Source organism: Dinoponera quadriceps, unplaced genomic scaffold, assembly GCF_001313825.1.
Source record: "Dinoponera quadriceps isolate SergipeBrazil2010 unplaced genomic scaffold, ASM131382v1 scaffold586, whole genome shotgun sequence".
Taxonomy (NCBI): Eukaryota; Metazoa; Arthropoda; class Insecta; order Hymenoptera; family Formicidae; genus Dinoponera; species Dinoponera quadriceps.
Genome location: NW_014554764.1, coordinates 1,892,134 through 1,910,836, shown reverse-complemented (window position 1 = coordinate 1,910,836; position 18,703 = coordinate 1,892,134). Strand labels below are relative to the sequence as shown.

At 45.4% G+C, this 18,703-nt stretch overlaps 1 protein-coding gene across 4 annotated transcripts in view; it reads right to left on the bottom strand.

Annotated features, from left to right (window-relative positions):
- Positions 1-1,447: 1,447 nt before the first annotated feature.
- The window catches only part of LOC106741676 (cyclic AMP response element-binding protein A), a 42,343-nt gene continuing 25,087 nt past the window's right edge, over positions 1,448-18,703 (bottom strand). For 3 of the 4 annotated variants that reach the window (XM_014613912.1, XM_014613914.1, XM_014613913.1), the window contains 5 exons: positions 5,775-6,111; positions 5,279-5,598; positions 4,164-4,436; positions 3,267-3,410; positions 1,448-2,897 (listed from right to left, as the gene is read on the bottom strand). In XM_014613912.1, the coding sequence (XP_014469398.1) occupies positions 2,712-2,897; positions 3,267-3,410; positions 4,164-4,436; positions 5,279-5,598; positions 5,775-6,111 (1,260 nt within the window). In that variant the 3' untranslated portion in view covers positions 1,448-2,711. Of the gene's footprint in view, positions 2,898-3,266; positions 3,411-4,163; positions 4,437-5,278; positions 5,599-5,774; positions 6,112-11,485; positions 11,597-18,703 lie in introns of those variants that run through there. The other variant, XM_014613915.1, reaches the window with a different exon arrangement.

Here is an 18,703-nt window from a genome sequence, read left to right as displayed (position 1 = left end):
GGGGGGGGGGGGGGGGAGGGAAGGAAAAAATCCGCGACTTCGTCTACACGCGCGTTGGTCCCTTTCCACGACTTTCATGCGTTTACGAGTGATCCTTGGCGTATCCGCCGGTATCACGGTGACGGCACTTGAATGCACGCACAGTTCTAAAGGCTAAAGTTCGCGAACGACTGTTCCCGAAAAGTCGCGGGATACCACGCGACCACGAGCCTCGACAACGCGAACCGGACGGTTTTCCGCGCGCACGCGGTGACGTACGAGAGCCGATCGATCGATCGGCTGAAAGTTGGCCCAAGTGTTCCTTAAATCGCATATGATACGTGCCTGAGAACGCCGCGATAATCTTACGTCTTACAAAAAAGGAAAAAAAAACAAGAAAATCTTACAATTCTCCCGAGACCGTGTCTTAGCGTATCACTGCTGCAGTATGCAGGTCAGTATAACAACAGCCTTAACATGTCGGACAGTTCAAACTTCCCCAAGACACGTTGTTCTTCAGACGTATCCCCGAGATGTCTTTAAGGCTCCTGATTCTTCGCCGCGGCCATCTCGACCAATGACGTCCGAAGCGAGGAAACATTCGAGTGGAACGACGGATCGATAAAGTGATGTCGTTTTATGGATATTTATATCTTTTTATATGTCAACGTATTCGGCGGGAATTTTCGACATACGTTTTCTCGCCTCTGACGACTCAAAATGGCTAAAATGGCCGGAAATAGCGGGAAGGGGACGCTTTAAAGCGTATTTCGGAAGTTTGTACTATCTGGCATGCCGAATCTGGATTGTAATTCCATCATTGGTCGGAAGCTTCATGCACGCTCTGATGGAAATATTACTGAAAATTTTACTGAAATTCTCTCGCAATCGACCCCGTTTCATCGTCATTCCGTCAATGCACGCGGTTTTCAGATAAATTCAGTAAATTTCGACAGTATAACTCTGCTCATATTCGGATACTGGTATACTATAAACTCGACGAACAGTGAGATGAAAGTTGTTGAAAATTACTGAAATATATCATGATAAATGCTTCGAAATAAGTCATAATCTTCGCCGTGAAATTCAACGTAATTCTGTGAAATGAAAATCAAAGGGAAAACTGCGTATATCGATGAAAGGGGGCGAATTGGGGGCGGTGTTTCGGCAAAATAGTTCCATCGGGGCGGTCAATGGAAGTGAGCGAGACGGTCAACGTCTTAACATACGAAACTTACGTTACCTTTACAGAACGTGTATAGTGTATTTCATAAAATGTTATATTTCCTGTGTTACATTACACTTCTAAAATGTTACAACACTTCGTGTGTGTCACGGCCATTGTGCCGATCTGTCGATTCGCAAATGCGCAAACATTAGGCAGTTACGATGGCGGCCGAGCGAAGCGCATTCGACACTTCGTGAACGTTCCCATCGCGCCGCTTCGAACTGAAACGGATGATCGTTGGTGTTTTGCAGCTGTTGTTGCGTGTATGTGATATATCGATAATCGGTTAGGGCCGTCGTTACACGTTACACACGTCGGCGTGCGTTGACGCCGGCGCTCTAGAAAAATAGCACGCACACACTGGTACGTCGATTCGTCGCGGTTGCGCGCGACAATAATGTGATAAATCGCGCGCGCAACTGGACATTCTCACGTCGATAAAACGTAAACGCGAACCACGTCAAGTGGTTCGCCTCGAGTCCATACTTTCACGTCGGTTGTTTGCGGAGCTTTAGCGATAACAAACCTACTTTCATTTTCTCTCCCTCTCTCTTTTTCTCTCTTTTTTTTTCTCTCGACTATATAAAATATATCGTCGCATGTCTCGCACGCAATTAAACTAACACGGTGACGAGTCGACGAGAGAACCACGTCGAAGAAGCGGTGAAGCACGTGTTGTGGTTCACGCTTGGTCGCGTGGCTCGGCACTTCGTCAACCCTCGAACGGTCCGAGACGCAACCCCGTCGCCGTTCTCGAGGGGATAAATATATGAGGGGACAATCGGAAACTGAGGGAGGAGAAGTACGGAATTCAAATTGAAGGCACTCCCGGCGAAAACGCATCGATCCGATGATGGGCACGAAAAACGGTGTATATGTGTGTGTGTGTGTATATATATATATACTATATGTTGGCGTCAAGCTTTACGTTGTTGCCAGGAAGAACGATTCGAGTGCAAACATTCGACGTCACGAAAAGGTACACGGTCGCGATAGCGACTCGCAGGAAATACGCCGCCGCGTCTTGCACATCTATGAAGGAAGACATTCTAGGAATGTAAAGAAATTGCACTAATCCCTAAAACTACATTTTCCTTTAGCTCTGATCTCTCTGTGACTTAGCGATAAGGACACCTGATGAATTTTACTTTTTTTTTTACTATACTTTATATGGTGTTCGTGTTGTATAATTCTTCTTCTTGATATAGAGATGATACGAAGATAGGAGGTTAGGTTTCACGAAGGAGACATATCCTGGAGTCTCACAGAGAATAAAAGTGCAGGAATAAGGAGTCGGGAAGTACAGGAACGTGTATAGATCCGCGTTAATGTCTGTACACTTCCTTTTTAATCTAGAATCCATTCGAAGACGACCTCGCAATTTTCTATTTCCGGAAGCTGACAGGAGTTAACCTTTGAAAAGGATTAAGGTCTCTCGAGATGTTATGTTTCAATGAGAACCGTCAAAGCAGGTTTCCACGCCGTTCAAATAAAATGAATAAATCTAAGACCGTTGTAGACGCAGCATGCCCTGGAGACGTTGCATCTCTTTCAGTAATTCGCGATTTGTGTCCTCCAAAGCATTCAACTTATCTTTGTACGACGTATTCTCGGCCATCAAAATGTCGACTCGCCTCTCTAAGCTGTCCACATACTCCTTCTTTTTCCTTCGCGATTCTTGCGCCGAAATCTGCAACATACATGAAAATCGAGATTTTTTATGTCAAAATTTTATCATTCATTTTATAATTTTATTAGATATATAATTATATAGAGAGACATGTGTGTGTGTGTGTATGTGTGTTTATATTTATATATTTATACACACGCATAGTAATCCTTCGCTTTACACGATTGTGATTAAGATGTGATTAACATTTTTCAAACTAACAAAATTTACTAATTATTGGAAGAGAAACGAAACAAAAAATAGAGAGTCTTTATATCTTATTAACACGTTTTCGTTTATTATAATGTTCATTTACCACGGGACATTTCAATCGTATAAAGTTAAGGATTCATTTGCACGCGCGTGCTTCTCTTAAAGCGATTTGTTCACCTTGTTCTTGATTTTCCTCCGTATTTTTTTCAAAGATTTCTCCTCCTGTTTACTCAGGGGAAGCTTCGTCGGCACAGGATATCCTTCGGCTAACAGGGTCCTCTTTTCTTCATCCGTCAATACTAACAATCCCGTGGATCCCTTCTGTAACAATGATCGCACGTAAGTGCATCACGTTAGTACATCGGATCGATATTTGACAGTAAAAATAGACACCATCGTGCCACGGATATGACGAATGGTCACGGGAATGGAACGTCCAACGAGCGAAAATCTCACAGGTATAAAAAAAAGTTTTAAATTTGTTTACCGAAGACCCAGTAACCTTGTTGATGTAACGGTACGCAAAACCGCGCACATTAACATTATGCAAATATTCAATTATGTAAATCGGCTGATTTATCTTTTCAGGTTGTGAAAAATAGCTTTCAGAAAGTGTTACGCATAAACTATCGCGTAAGTCATGACATTAAAATAATTCAAACCGGCCTTAGCAAAAAATTTTCTTCCGTGAAATCGTCAAACTATAATTGCCAAGAAAAGTTAAGGATAATGTAAAATATATTTAATTTCGATGATATATATGACTGAAAAAATATAACGAATACATAAGAGAGAGAGAGAGAGAGAGAGAGAGAGAGAGAATGAGTGGTGCAAAAATCTATTAAGAGCCATATTTAATTGAAAAGAAAATGAAAAAAAAATAAACAGGACCGGGCAAATTATTTTATCCTCGCGAGAGCGCGCATTCTCGGACCGAAAATCCTGTCCTCTTCTCTCCCGCCCTTTTCTAGTCGCGCGATTTATCTCGTATTTATCGCATAGGTCGCGTTAATCCGTCGGTCTAACGATGATCGACGCAAAATTAATGACGATGGACTCTTGTTCGCGTCTTACCGGTTGGCAGGAAATCAAGGGCGTGTGAATAGGCTGCCTGGTGGTGTGACTGCTGCTGGTGGTGACGTAAAGCCTGGACGGCGCCAGTAATCCTTTGAGATTCTGCACGTGCGTCTGAGAATCTCGGCGTTCCGGCGAGCAGGAAGCGGACGCGGTACCCTCGCTGTCCGAGCTCGCGCTGCTCGGCGGCGTCGGCGGCAACCCCTGTCGCGACGTTCGCAAAATCGTTTGTTTCGCCTCGTCGATCAAGTTCGAGTCCTCGATTTCCACGGCCTGAAAATGCAAAGAGCCCGTGCTGATCAGCGCTGCAGGATCGATATAAGTGAATTATCGAGGCGCACGCCTCTCTCTCTCTCTCTCTCTCTGTTTTCCGATCGATCACGTTGCGTTTGCCGTCAATTTGCATAATAAGGCTCCCTCGCCTCGCAGCCATCTTGATTAACGACGTCAGAAGCGAGATACTCCGAAAATTTTCCTTTCGCTCCGACAATCGATGAATAAGCCGTAACATTAACGTGACATGCAAGCTTCCTATTTAGCCTATCTTCTCTCATGATTTCGGCACGTCAGTTTTACGACTATCTATCGATTGTTAACAGTTTTTCGGAACGTATCGCACCGTAAAACATTTCGATCGACCGATCGATCACGAGAGTACCACTTTGCGAACATATCGTTTCAACGTATCATTCCGCACTAATTTCGGAATACATTTCCTTGCTTCTGACGTCATTGATCAAGATAGAAACAGGATGCTCGAAGAGATTCTAAGAAACTACTACAGCATGATACTTGCTGCTCGAAAAGATGATTATACATTCTGATGCTTGTAATTTAATTCATCGTTACTCCTACAACTGTGATTGAATTCTTCTCGAGCTAGTTCTCGCGTACTTCTGGCAGTTCACGCGCTCTCTTACGTAAACGCAATCAGCGTAAATAAATTAAATCGAATCACGGAGTGAGTTTATTTTGCCTGACGCAAGCGCCGAGCGCAGATAGCGCAGATAATTTGCCGATAACGCGGTGTGGATAGAATTAAATGTGGCTACAACGTGATTCTATCTCGCGAGAAATCTGTATCGCGCGCGCTGTATTGCCTCATATTGATATACCATATCTTCGTCCTCCTCCTCGCTGTCGCTCGAATGTCGAGGCAGCCGGGTGTTCGCGTAGTGAAGACTCTGCGGCGGCACCATTGTTATCGTGCTCTTATCGTCGACCATGTCACAACTCGACTGACAGGGCGCGCAAGGACTGGGCGGCTCGCTAATGGGCTCGTCCTTGATTTCGGAACAAACTTCGTTGTCTTCAGGTACTAGACCGTTCCTCTTGAGGATCACGGTCGAGGTAGAGGACGACGTGAGCGAGGACGAAGCTTCGCCGCGGCCTGAGGCTGTGCTCATCGAGATGGTCGGGAAATAGTCCTCCATTTCTGGAATAACGCGGCTCGTGAAAAGGGAAGAAAGGGAACGCTTGTAGGACACATGTATATTATTAAATTTGGTACAGAGAATACTCCGAGATAAGTTTACATGTGTAAAACATATATCATGTTTTACACATATATGTATGTACATAATATGTCGCAATAAGTATATGAGATCTTACCGTCGATCCTGCCGCGAAGAAGTTCGTGAGATTTGTGATCCAAGTGGACGAAATCGATGGAGGCAGCGGTGCTCGCCGTAGTTGGATCAACAGTACCCGAGGACGAACTCGAATTAGGCGTGTGAGGATCACCACCCGGCATCGCCGGGCTCGGAGGAGGACTGGAAAGCCGAAGGCTGTAACTGTGCTCGGATTTGATCGGCCGGGGCCCGCCGAGAGCCGCGTCCGTCATTAGGCGATCTCTCAAGACCACGTCGTTGTTCTGCACATACAGAACGTTGTTCCATTCCTCCTCTCTCTCCTCTTTCGTATACATTAGGATATCCTGGTGGAACATCTGCAATGTGAGCGAGAATTTGCTTGAATTTTAGAAAAAAAAAACATCACTCTCCCTTGAGTCTTACGTAGTGAAAAATATTTTAAAAATACAATACGTTAAATTAACATATTCGCCTTGTCGACATATGACCTTTTTAACGTATTTACTCTGTTAAAGTAATACAGAAACTTAGGTGAACGGTTTGTAACGCAAATCGTTTTACTGTGTGTAGAATAAAATAGTAAAAATAGAAAACATCCAGAGAATCGTACTAATGGAGATAGACGTGTCAAGTTTTTTACTAAATTTCGGTGATCTCAAGTAAATAAAATAATAATCCAATTCGAACATTCCAAATTATTATAATTATTATTCAAAATTTCTGTTGATTTTTATTTCGATATTTCACGTTTTCGCGGTGCGGAGAGGTTTGAATCTCTGGTTAGAGCGCTTCCTGTGAAATTTGCTTTCAAACGCTTCGTGAACGTTTCAGTTCACTTTATCAGAGAAAGAATGCGTGTACGTCGTTATCTCGTTGTATCGATTGCTATTATATATTATCGATTGCTATATCCTATTAGATCCCAATTCAAGCTTACAGAATCAATATTCGTGACGTGTTCGGATCTTGGGGAAAAATACATTTTTATATCACATTTTATTTCTCCACCTAAAGTCTTGAGTTAAAAAAAAAATCAGAAATCGTCATTGCGCGACGGAAGGCGGACGGAATCCCCGAATTTTCGGTCGTTCCAGCGAATTAACATGATCGCACCATTAATCTTTCGAAATGTCCTCGCGACCGATTGCCATTTTTCCGCCAGATCTCAGATAAATATTGATTCTCCGCCAAGGAGTAGACAAGCCGCGCGCCACACACACACCGCTGATTCGACTCCCCAGGAATCCGGTGTCTCAGGTGGCCGTTGTTCAATTCGCCAGACGACGGAAACGCAAAAGTCCCACGCACACGCCCGCGAAATTTCACATCGCTCCGCGCGAAGTCGCACGATCGGCGTTTCGTATGCTGTACCATTCTCCGGAACGAAGAGTTGCACGATTTTCAGCACGTAACGCACAAAGGTGAAAATCGCAGAAGCAACTCCAGTTACAGCGATCGACTTACAATGACTCTAATTAAATATTACTTTATCCGTCGAGTAGAATTCTGGAAGTATAAGAAGAGTCTGGCCATCTCGGTCATTTCTTACTGACCGGTCCAGCTCCTTTTGACATGAAAATGACGGAGCTAAGAAGCGTCGGTTAAAGAAACTCTAATTATAACAAAATATTGCTCTAAGACGGGAGATGAGTAATAATCGAGTATAACAAAGTATAATAAAGAAATGCATTCTCTCTTATAAAAAATTAAACAATCTTTTTCGAAACTTGAAGCCGGCCTAAACTTCAACCCTCGAACTGAGGAATAATGAGGCGAGATATGAAGCGGCGTGCACCTGTGAGAGGCTAAAAATGTTGGAAAATGGAGCACGATTAAAGAAAAAGATCTTCATTTCGGTACGGCGTACACACGACGCCGACTACGCGAGTCAATGGACACGGGAGAGAAAGAGCGCGGGGTCCGAGAATTGTCAACGGCCGCCGCCGGCGCTCGTCCTCGTCTCACGGCTAGGTGTCAAGGACCCCGCTTCTAAAATTATACGAGCGAGCGTTCCGCGAGCGGTCACGCCGCGGCGACGCGTAAGCGAAGGAGAAGGGCGCTCAAGTTGCGAGCGGTCAAGTTGAAGGTCGGCCGTTACCCGAGTCCAGAGGTAGCTCGGTAGCAACGACTTGGTGCCCTTCTGCCTTCCCCGGCGACCCAGCAATGCGGAACCCACCGCCAAGGTCAGAGGCGCGTCTCTTCGTCTTCTTCTGCTAACGAAGCTGCCACCGCGCGGCCGACCTCATCGCTTCGTCGTCGTCGTCGTCTTCGTCTTTGCAGTTGGTACGCCGCTCATTTTTCTGCTTCGCTTCTCTTTCTTTCTATCTTTCTCTCGGCCGTTATGCGGAGCTCGCTCCGCTTAGCCGGCCGAGCGGGAATAAATGTTTGGCCGAGACACGGCCGATGTGTCTGTCTGCGCGCTTGTCGTCGCGCGTGTTAACGCCGGCTTAATGAAAATGCGATCCGAGGTGCGCGCCCGACGAGAGTTTCCCCGGTGGAGTTCTCGCCGCGTCTCCGGCTTCCCGGCCATCGTCGGCGAGAGATCCTTCCGTTGCTCTTACCATGATCGCGTTTTCCTCTAAACGACTTCAGGGCTCACACACACACTCTCTCTCTCTTTCTCTCTCCTCGGTCGCGCCTCCTCCCTTCGGCGGCACGAGAATGTAGCAATTTTCCGCAAGCGGGTAATTAGTTACAATGGGACCATTAGTGGCCAGCAACGCGGAACACGCGGTTGTCTCAAAAAAGCCCTCGCGAGAGCGTCCTTTGCTTTCCTCCAGCTGCCATTGTTCCTTCGTTTCTCCGCGCGGAGGTGCATCCACGCCGACCGCGCAGACCAGCATCACGAGGTTCTCAACGAGCTTCCATCCGATTTTCTCTCTCTCTCTCTCTCTCTTTCTTTCTTTTATCGTTCAATTTAATCAATTTTCTTCCTCTCCTCCTCCCTTCCACCTTATTACTTACATCAGCGACGAGCTCCTACTAGCCGGATGACTCGACGGTGAAACCGCGTTTGGTAACCCGACTGAAAAGAAGAAAAAAGAGAGAGGGAGAGAAAAAAGATGGGGTTTTACGCGAGCGAGACGAAGCGACACCGCTTCTCGCTTGACCGGCCAAACTGGTCGAAAATACATACTCGACTCATTCCCGATACCGGCAAAGTCGATCTCGCATCCGGCTGCGTGAGCGCGTCCGCTCGGCCGCGCGGCAATGCGGAACTCGACTCGCAAGGTCACCACGCGCACACACACACACCACTCTTCCTTTCCGTCTCTTCTTCCATCTCTCTAGTGCGAGACCCTCCCTTTCGTCCTTTTGCCCTTCTGTTTCCCCCCGTTAGACCGTCGGCCCGTTCGCGGCCGACGCTTATCTCCCCATCCTTCCACGCCTCGCTTCCGGCGGAAACGCACCGCCGCTAAACTCGAGCGACGATCCTCCCCAGTTGTCTTCTTGAAATTAAGGAGGAAACGAGCGCACGTCCCCNCCCCCCCCCCCCCATCCGCCTCCCTCTTTCCTCTTATCGCCCTTTACCCGTCTTCGGGGCCGTCGCAGTAGTATCAGCTTCTCTTCCTGTATCGCTTTTTTCCCCCTCGTTTCTCGTCCACGGTATCGTCTTCTCTTCCGTCTGCAACGTCAGATTCTCTTATCGCCAATCTCGTCGCTTATCTCTCACGTCCGAATTTCAACAACGCGACGTCCTCACGAAAGCCGTAGAACAGCGAGTACACTCGCTGTGAATCATTGCCATCAATCGAATTTGCGTAATAGCGAATTAATGGACGCTAATGATTTTCCTCGTAGACGTGCATCGGCGCTTCTCTCACACTCAGCGATGCCCATTCTTTTTCATCGTCCACCTTGTTCGCGACGTGCGCGAACAAGGGTCCACTGCGCGAAAGTCGCGTTCCCGTCGACGCTTCCTTTAACCTTGCTAAGATAATTTCTCTCTCTTTCTCTCTCTCTCTCTCTATCTCTTGCTAATGAAATAATTATTTCCCCGAATATCTATTGCGCGAATATCTATGCGCTAGCTTCTCTCTGCGCTGAGAGAAAAATATTTTTGCCGTATTCGTGCGCAACTATAATAGCTGTAAATGGTAGAATTGCAGTCAGGAGAGCCATTTTTCTAGTAAACGTTATCACACGGGAAATAGTGCTAGATTTGAGTGAATAAAATCTATAGATTCCATTTAACGCTAGCCTGAACAACGTTTTTTCGATGTTAAAAAGAGCGGAAACGGAAATTTAAGACGTCGTTAGGATTAAAGTAACAGTGAATGATGTGATTACAATTGAAGTTGAACCTATTTTGTTATCTTATCTCTACGGTGTTGCAGAATCGAAGGTTTAACATTTTTTCACGGATGTGAAAAAAGCCTTGACATCCTTGAAGAAAGGACTCACGACGGATCCGTGACTCGAGACTCTCCTGCGTGATGAGGACGAAAAGTGTCTGACAAGTCGAGCGCAGATCGAGTGATTAATCGTTCCGCGACGTTTTCTCTCCCCGTTCGTTATTGCGAGCGCCTCCTCCCGCGGCGTTTTCGCTAGAAATCAGCCTCAGCTCCTTTCTTTATGGCTGGGAGTCACGATTGAATTCGTACGCCGCGAAATAACAGCGTACGCGAATCGGCGCATTAAGCAAGACGCAACGACAACGCGGAGAGGGAAGGAGGAGTCGGTCGGCGAGCTCAGCAATTTTCCTCGGCCGGTGAGTTATTTCGCCGTCGTGACATTATTTCGTCGTTTCTTCTTCTTCTTCTTCGAGAAATCGCGACGCCTCGCGTCAGCAACCGCGACTCTGCTCGCGCTCGCGATCGCTATTATTTTCCCGTGTACGATTATTATTACGCGCTCCTCCGCTTATCGGAGACTCGTGATTTACGAATTTACGAGCGCCACCGGCGCCCGCAATAATTGACTAAGGACGATGAGCGGAAGTCGATTAAGTCACGCCGAGGATTAGACGCGTGTTCGTCGCGGAAACGAAATCCGAGGCGCGATTCGATTCGAAGCTTCAATTCCATCGATTTCCATCGATCACACGAAAACTTAATCAACGACATCGAATAGCTAGAGGCGTGCCAATGAACGAAAAAAATCGTCGATGGAACTCCGATAGATGGTTCATCATTATCATCGCAAGGATATTTCCGAATATTTATCAGCGATTTCAATTTCCAGTTTTCAACGTTCTATCGACGTATCGTCGCGAATAATTTCGACACTTCACGATTTCTAAAGTACTTTCGTAACACGCGAAAGGAACGCAATATCCGCTAATATCTGAAGTGAAATATTTTCAAGATATTAAGTAAAAACATTCAAGAGAGAGAGAGAGAGAGAGACATCAAACATCTAATTGAATCATATAAATAAATTTAATTAAATCAAATGAACATTTTTTTCAGATGTTATTCGTTTACCGGGACGATAAGGAGGTGTAATTCGAGACGCCCTCGTTTCATCGATGGTTCCATTGGCCAATCGATACAACCGATTTTTCAAGCACGATTAATTATGCTCGACACGTATCTCAACACTTTAATTGCACCGTCGGTGTCCATTGCGCATAAGCTCAACTGATAATTCAATTACCAAAGATACGAGATGAAGAGGTGTGATTCGTGGAGGATCTCTTATTGCGTTTCATCGGCCCTCTCTCTCTCTCTCTCTTTCTCTCTTTCCATCGGCTGTTCTAACGATATTTTTAAACGCACTTAATTATACCTTGTACGTAATCTCGTGAGACGCGGTGGGGTATCATTATGGCGGCCACCGGCGATCCAACCATGTGACGCCGATGGATCCTTTGGAAAACTCGCGCAACGTTCGCGATCGAGCGATATTCAGCCGACGAGCGGAGAAGTCCGTGACAAAGGCGATATGGCCCCGAAGTTATGCCGGGTATTAACAGAACTGACCTTTCCACTCGTAGCTCTGACGTTAAACTCCGATGCACGGGTCGAAAAGCAATTGTGCGCCGGTGCATTGAAGGCGCATGCAGAGAGAAAGACAGAGAATGAATGAAAGAGAGAGGGAGAGAGCGATGGGGGGCCAGGGGGGGGGCGGGGCGCTCACTCGTCGTGGGTAATGCACCGTAGAGAATTGCAGTGGCATGTTTCGCGCGGTGTTTCAAAAGCTGCGATACATATGAATGAGAATGCGGATCGTAAAAGCGCGGAGTGTGCACGTAACGCGAAATAAAATTTCGATCCGCTTCCATCCATCCGGCCGGCCGCTTAAGCACACGTTGGGAAAAGTGACGGTCGTGATTATGTCGGTGATGATAACAATAAAAGGTACACTGAGAGAAAAATATATTGTAATTGTGTTTACAATTAAGAAAAATAATAATTGAGTACGGTGGTATATATATATACGGGAAAAAAGTTTGGTTGTATTCATCAAGAAGGGAGCAACCAGATTTGTTTTCCCGTCTAGAGATTGATGCAGTACGAGCGAAAAGTTTAAGAAAAACAATGTAATGCAATATTTAGCTGGAGTAATGCTTATTGTAGAGATCTGAAAGGAAAAAAGTCACGAGAGAGAAAGGGGAGAGAATAAGAGCGCGAGCTGTATCCGTTTATAGATATTCAATCATTTCTTCCGAATAATCCGACGACAAATCGAGCAGGTTCGCCCGTCCCGTTTATTACTAAAGTATGACGAAAGTGTATACCGATAATAACTTTACGACCGCGGCGGAGTTATAAAATAAGGTGTTAAAGAGGAGAAACACGGTCGGTATGGTCGCTGCATGATCGGCGCTGCGTTCGACGCGGTTATCCGCGCGAATAGAACAGTAAATTTTTAAATAAACCGGCGACAGCGGTGCGCGATAAATTGAAGCCTTGACGAAAAATGTTTGTCGTAAAAGCAAAGCGCGCGACCTGAATTTTTGCCGTTCTCCGCATAATTTAGCGAGCGCGATAAACACACACACGTGCGCGTCCGCGCTCGCGGACGGCTTTATAATGCGCGCGAGCCCCCGTTAAATATATATATATATATATATATGCGTTATATATGTACGCATTTGAATATATACGAACAATCCGATCTCTCGCGGACGCTAAAATTTCGTCGCTCATCATTCGCCAGAGGGAAAGAGAGAGAGAACGCGCGTCCAGCCGAACAGCAGGCGGAAAGGTAAACGCACGCGCGGCCGCATATCTAATTACGCTAATGCGGTGGTACCCCAAACTCATCCGTACGGAATATCAATGAGGCCGCGTAAGACGGACGTCTCCGGAACGACGTTATCGCTGCATACCGCGCGGAAAAATAAGGGAGTTACGTCAGCGGTATCGCTCGCTGGAATCGCGCTCAATTCCCCACGCACAGTGGGGCCGCTTGTACTTGGAGCCGGCGATAATCGGTCTTATGCATTTACGCACGATGCGACGCTGGTGAAATTAATTTATAAGCTCGTCGCGCGAATTAAGTCACACTAACGAGAATGTATAAAATACATTTATGCTCGGTTTCATAATTCGCACGCGGCGTAGAGTTTCACTTTTCGCCTCTCTTAATTCGTTCCCTTTTTTTTATAATTTTATGTAACTCATAAGTTTCTTTTTTTAGTCCGACGGAAAGCGTGACAGTCTTTAACGCGGATCGAGATGAAGTGTCGCTGGACAAAATTGCAAACGAAGGTTACTAAACGTTGAGTAATCGGGTAGGACCGCTCTTCGCGATATTAACGCGTGTATTAAATATCGAAAGGAGTTTTTTGAATGATAATAGATATCGGCGAGTTTTTAATATATCCCTGTGAAAATAATGAAAGCTGACTGTTTGCGCGCACGTGAAATTAAGATACCTGAAATATCGTTTCCACGCTGGAACGTCTTTACGAGGTTTTTAATTTTACCGACGGTCGCAGTGTGAAAAGACAATGTTTCGCGACTATGCGAACGACGTGACTGAAAGTTAAATTTAGACAGACTGATAAAACTGGTGTGTCAGAAACGCGCATACGGACATGTTTTTCCTATCATTCATATCCGCGCAATATACTACGTCTAGCGATTTCGATTTTGCACTTTCCGTCGGATTTTTACAATTCCGCCTTCACTGTGTGCACACTTGTTCTCCACGATCCCCGATATGCATGCTGATCGATACCGCGCTTACGTAGCAGTTACATATGTACGCACGCATGAGGAAAGTCATTCATAGTCACAATGGAATCGATTTCAGTATCATGCGAATTAATTGCCAACGGACGATCGACGTTAATTATTTATGCCTCAAGGAGAAAAAAGTGGCGTCTCACGAAGAACGAACCAGCAATGAAACATCGCGAGATTATCGAACGGATGTTTTGATTTCCCCTTCTTCATCATTTCACTATTACGGGAACGATTATTTCCCGCGGGAGCGAACGATCTCCCGCGATTTCCCGATCCCGTGCGTTACACATCCGGCTGAATGCGTTAATTAATTAAGCATCAATGAGTATCAAATGGGTATTAATTAATACTCCATCAGATCGCGCCTGCACGGTTTTTGTCACGAATTGCGAGTTTGTGCGTGGCGTGACGTAAACGTCGAATGTAGGGAATGAAACGGTTTAAAGATACATTATACCTTTAAAACGCCGTATTTTTAGCGGCGTATCAAAGGGGTCACATCAATTTCGCACTTATCGAGCAAAATTACGTTCCTGTACGTTTATTTCGTTATCTAAATAATGAATAATTAAATTTGAAATTTACGTAGATACAAGTACGCGATAAATTGTGATCGTTAAATGTTAATTTAATACTAAATATATTCCTAAATCTAACATCGAATTCAATATTGAATTAACGTGCGTGTGATGACTCAAACGGTGAGGGGAAAATCCGTGAAAAGAGTTCTGACCCGACGCTTACGGGTGTATCGATAACGCACTTGGATTTTTGCCGGTGATTTCGCCGCATTCGCGAGAAGCGATCTCAAGCAAAACGGGAGACGGTCTTTCATCTCTTCCTGAAGTGTACTCGCCGCCGCGACTATTCGCTATTTCCAAACACGAAGGAACGCTTCCCCGTTCTCGTCGTAGACGAATAGGTCAAGCTTCCAGGAGGACTCCTCGGCGGTGTATACCGGCGGAATCACGAAAAAAGGTGAACGTCCTCGAGTTCCATCCGAACCATCCCGTCACTTCGTTTACTCCTTTCCCCCCATCAGTCGGTCGGCGAACGACGATGACGACGTCGACGACGACGAAGACGTCAGAGGTCGTCTCTCTCTCTCTCTCTCTTCCTCTCCTTTCAGTTGCGACACAGTCATACAACTCGTTTCAAAACCAGATCCCTTCTCAACAGGTATCGCTACCGTAGCCGTGAACCCTTCAGGAAAGTCGAGAAACTCTAGAAAGCCTCGGGAACGACCGAAACACGCTCAGCCGTTCGGTCATGAAATAGCGATCGAATAACGCTTACCCGAGTCATTGTGAAAGGTTCCACGTTGATACGGAGGCACCTTGCGTTATTCGAATTCCAAGGACGCTGAATGCGTCAACGTTGGATAAACTTCAGTTTTTCTTTTTCGAAAAGCGACGCGCACAATTGAGACATTGGACTCACGTGGAGTGTGATGCGCTACGTGATATCATGAATCGATCGTCAAATCGTAGGTATCCGCGCAATATTGCGTCCCGATGTTGAATTAATTAATTTTAATGTCTTGATGAGAAAGAGAGAAAGGCAGAAACAGGGACAGAGACGCAAAGAGAGAGAGAGAGAGAGATATATCGCAACCGAAAACTACCTTGTATTATTAATCGAATTGAGCAACACGGTTAATTGTATCTATAGTTGTTTCTTCGATTATCAATTATTAATTGCATTTACTTATCTTATTCAACGTGTTCCGCCAGCGTATTTGTGTTTCAGTCGAAACACTTAATGAACCCAAGAAGAGAATCTCGCGTCGTAAATATTATTGTTATCATTTTGTTATTATCATCATCGTTATCATACGCGAAGCGCGATCATTTAAAAAACCTTAATTCTATTTTATACCCCGAGATCGACTCAAGAGTCGTGTGTGCGCGTGCGTGTATGCAAGAGTAATAAAAATAAATCAGTCGATGAGAAACAGAATAGGTCGAGTATTTACCCTCGTAAGCGAAATTAGCGCTCGGTAAGCTGCATTTACGACCGTTGCTCGGAATTCGAGGAATNTTCGAATTTATTTACCCCTCGACCCCCCCCCCCCTCCCCCCACCTATCGCGCGACGGACAATAATTTAGCGGCCGGAGTTTCTGTCGGGGCGGATCAACAGGTAGTTCCATTCGAATAGGGGCTAAAAAGTGCGAGCGTAGAGCAGAGTGACGAAGATTCTCGCAGTCAATAAACAAGAGGAAAAGTATTCCTCATCGCATGATATCGCGCAACGACGTCGGGTACTTGTCTTCGTCTGGTTCAGCTCGTAATGCGAAACGAGACGCGCCACGGTAGATGCGTTGCGTGCAGACATTTTCGAGATAAACCAGACGAAGATAAAATTAGTAAATCTTAACGCTCGTCTCTTTGAAGTTACGAGGTAAAGCTTTGGAGCAGCGTCGTCTCTGAATTAGGTCGTTTAATTTTATCATCGAGCATCGCCCTCTTGGCCGTACTCGTATGTTAATTAATTAATTAATTTGTTATTAATATTATATATGTATTATATATAGTATCCGATATTCTCTAAAATCAAAATATGTCCTTAACATGACAGATTCTTTGGAACTCAGTTACCAAAAGACTCGGTTACTGATTGGTTATTGATCCTGGAACACCCTGTACATGTAGTACTCTTTGATATATATAAGAGTCGTATTAAGTTTGCGGAGAGTAACGAAAAAAATGTTCAACGAGCACGATTAAAGCTACTTTCAGACGCTAATATGACGAGAGGATCTATTAAGCTGAAGGCGTTCACTGAATGATGAAATTTCGCGCGGCAATAGAAGGAAAAAAGAAAAAAAAGAAGAGAGTTCAGGAAGAAGATTAGCGAGGTGTCGATTGCAATTTCGCTAAATTTAAATTCGTGCGATCCGACGTGCGATGCCGTTCGGCGAATATCGGTACACCGAGCGCGTGCAAGAGTGAAGCGACAATAATTCGAATCGAATGTGCGGAGGGCCAATCCTCCCCTCTCCCTCCGTGTACCTGTAACCTCGGGATATATCACTTCATCGATTATTAGTATTCGACGCCGCGAAGTACATAAAGGCCAATAAAGGCGACGAATGGCTATTGGACGATACAATGCTCCCGATAGAATCAAAAGGCGTAATCGCGTAGCTAATTTCAATTATTTGCCGGACGCACTTGTCGGACACGAGAGGAGGTCAACGCGGCGAGCCGATGCGAATTACAATAAATTTGAGAAATGCAAATTGACGAAACGTCCGATATGACTTCGTCGGATTTTGCAAATCACGTGTCGGCCCGGGCATCCTCGCTTCGTCGTATTCCCCGTGAATTCCGAACGTTTCAAAAATTCCTATTTTAAGCCCTCCCGGAAACGTGCATTGAGAGAAATCCCATTAAAATTACAGTGGTTTTCTATTTCCGATGCCGGCCGTATTTTCTCCTGGCTTTAACCGAAAAATAACAGCAGCGATACGCAATTTGTTATTGTAACTGATGCTCACTGGACAAATGATTCTCCTGTGATTCTTTCGTTTATGCATTTACAACGCAATTATAAATACCGTAAACATTTTCTATCAGTGTGGCGCACAGGGAAAGATTTCCCGTTAGAAATGACCCGTCAGAATTTGTGTGTTACTTCAACACGGGGAATGTATTAAAAAGTACACAAATATCTACGTATTAAATAAACGTATTAATTTTGTTAACATATTACTTTTTAACATATTCACCTTGTTAAAGTAACGATCAAGTTTTACAATATTCTCGGAAAGAATAAAGTGCTTCTTTCGAATACGTGGTAATGAGCTCTTCTAAAATTCGCGACGGGTATATATTTGAAGACCATTATCAGGGAAACGTTCTTTGTAGAAGGTAACTGCTACTCATAAAAGCAGGAAAGTAAACCGAGTAATCGCTTTTCTTAACAGCAGAATTTTTCTCCGTCACGAGTTCTCGACAGTCCTCAATTTCGCGGTAACGGGCGTCGTTGAATAAACAGCGCGCGCGCGCGTATTCGCCGACGAAATCCAAGTACATTTGCGATTCTTGGGCGCACGATGTGACGCTCCGGTAGGTATCCGGAATAATTTCACACGTGAGATTTCGCGGTCGGAGATGAGAGGGAGGTGACATAAAACAGGGGTTCGTTCGCGCGCGTTTGCGGGGTCGCCGAGTCGAAGTGATGTTCGCGCGCGCGGGTGACTGAGGTGACGAAGGTTTTCATCGGCGATGAGCCGTGCACTCGTGAGTTTCGCATTCATGATTCATTATACGATGTTATATTTGTGTCAAGGATGCCAATTAGTCGGCCGGTGCGTATTGGTCGCGAAGGTGGCTATCGCAGCGACTGTTTCATTTCTTTCTACACGATGTTGTACGCTGAACGTTTTTTCTCTTCCTTGTTTATCTCTACTCTGCGTTCTCATCAGCATACAAATTTTTTGCTTACTCGACGCGAACTTTGGCCAATACTAAATCATCCGAGTCAAACGTTCTCGCCTTCAGTCGCTGGCACTCGCCTTATCGGCGAACGATTGCGCGCCGCGGCGCGTTTTGAGAATCTCTGTTCCCCGGGCGGCGGCGAGTCGTCGTCGGCGAACGTGGAGTCTATGATGATGAAAATTAATAGAGTAGACTTCCGAGAGAGGCGAAGCCGGTTCCGATCGATTCATACATTGACAGCGCCGCGTTAAAGCGATAAATACAAAGAAAGGACGGCTTTTACGTCGAGTTATCGCGCGCGCGACGCGCTTCTAACAGCGCGCACTTGACATTTCCGACTGCTCGTTGAATTCGTGCATTGACGTC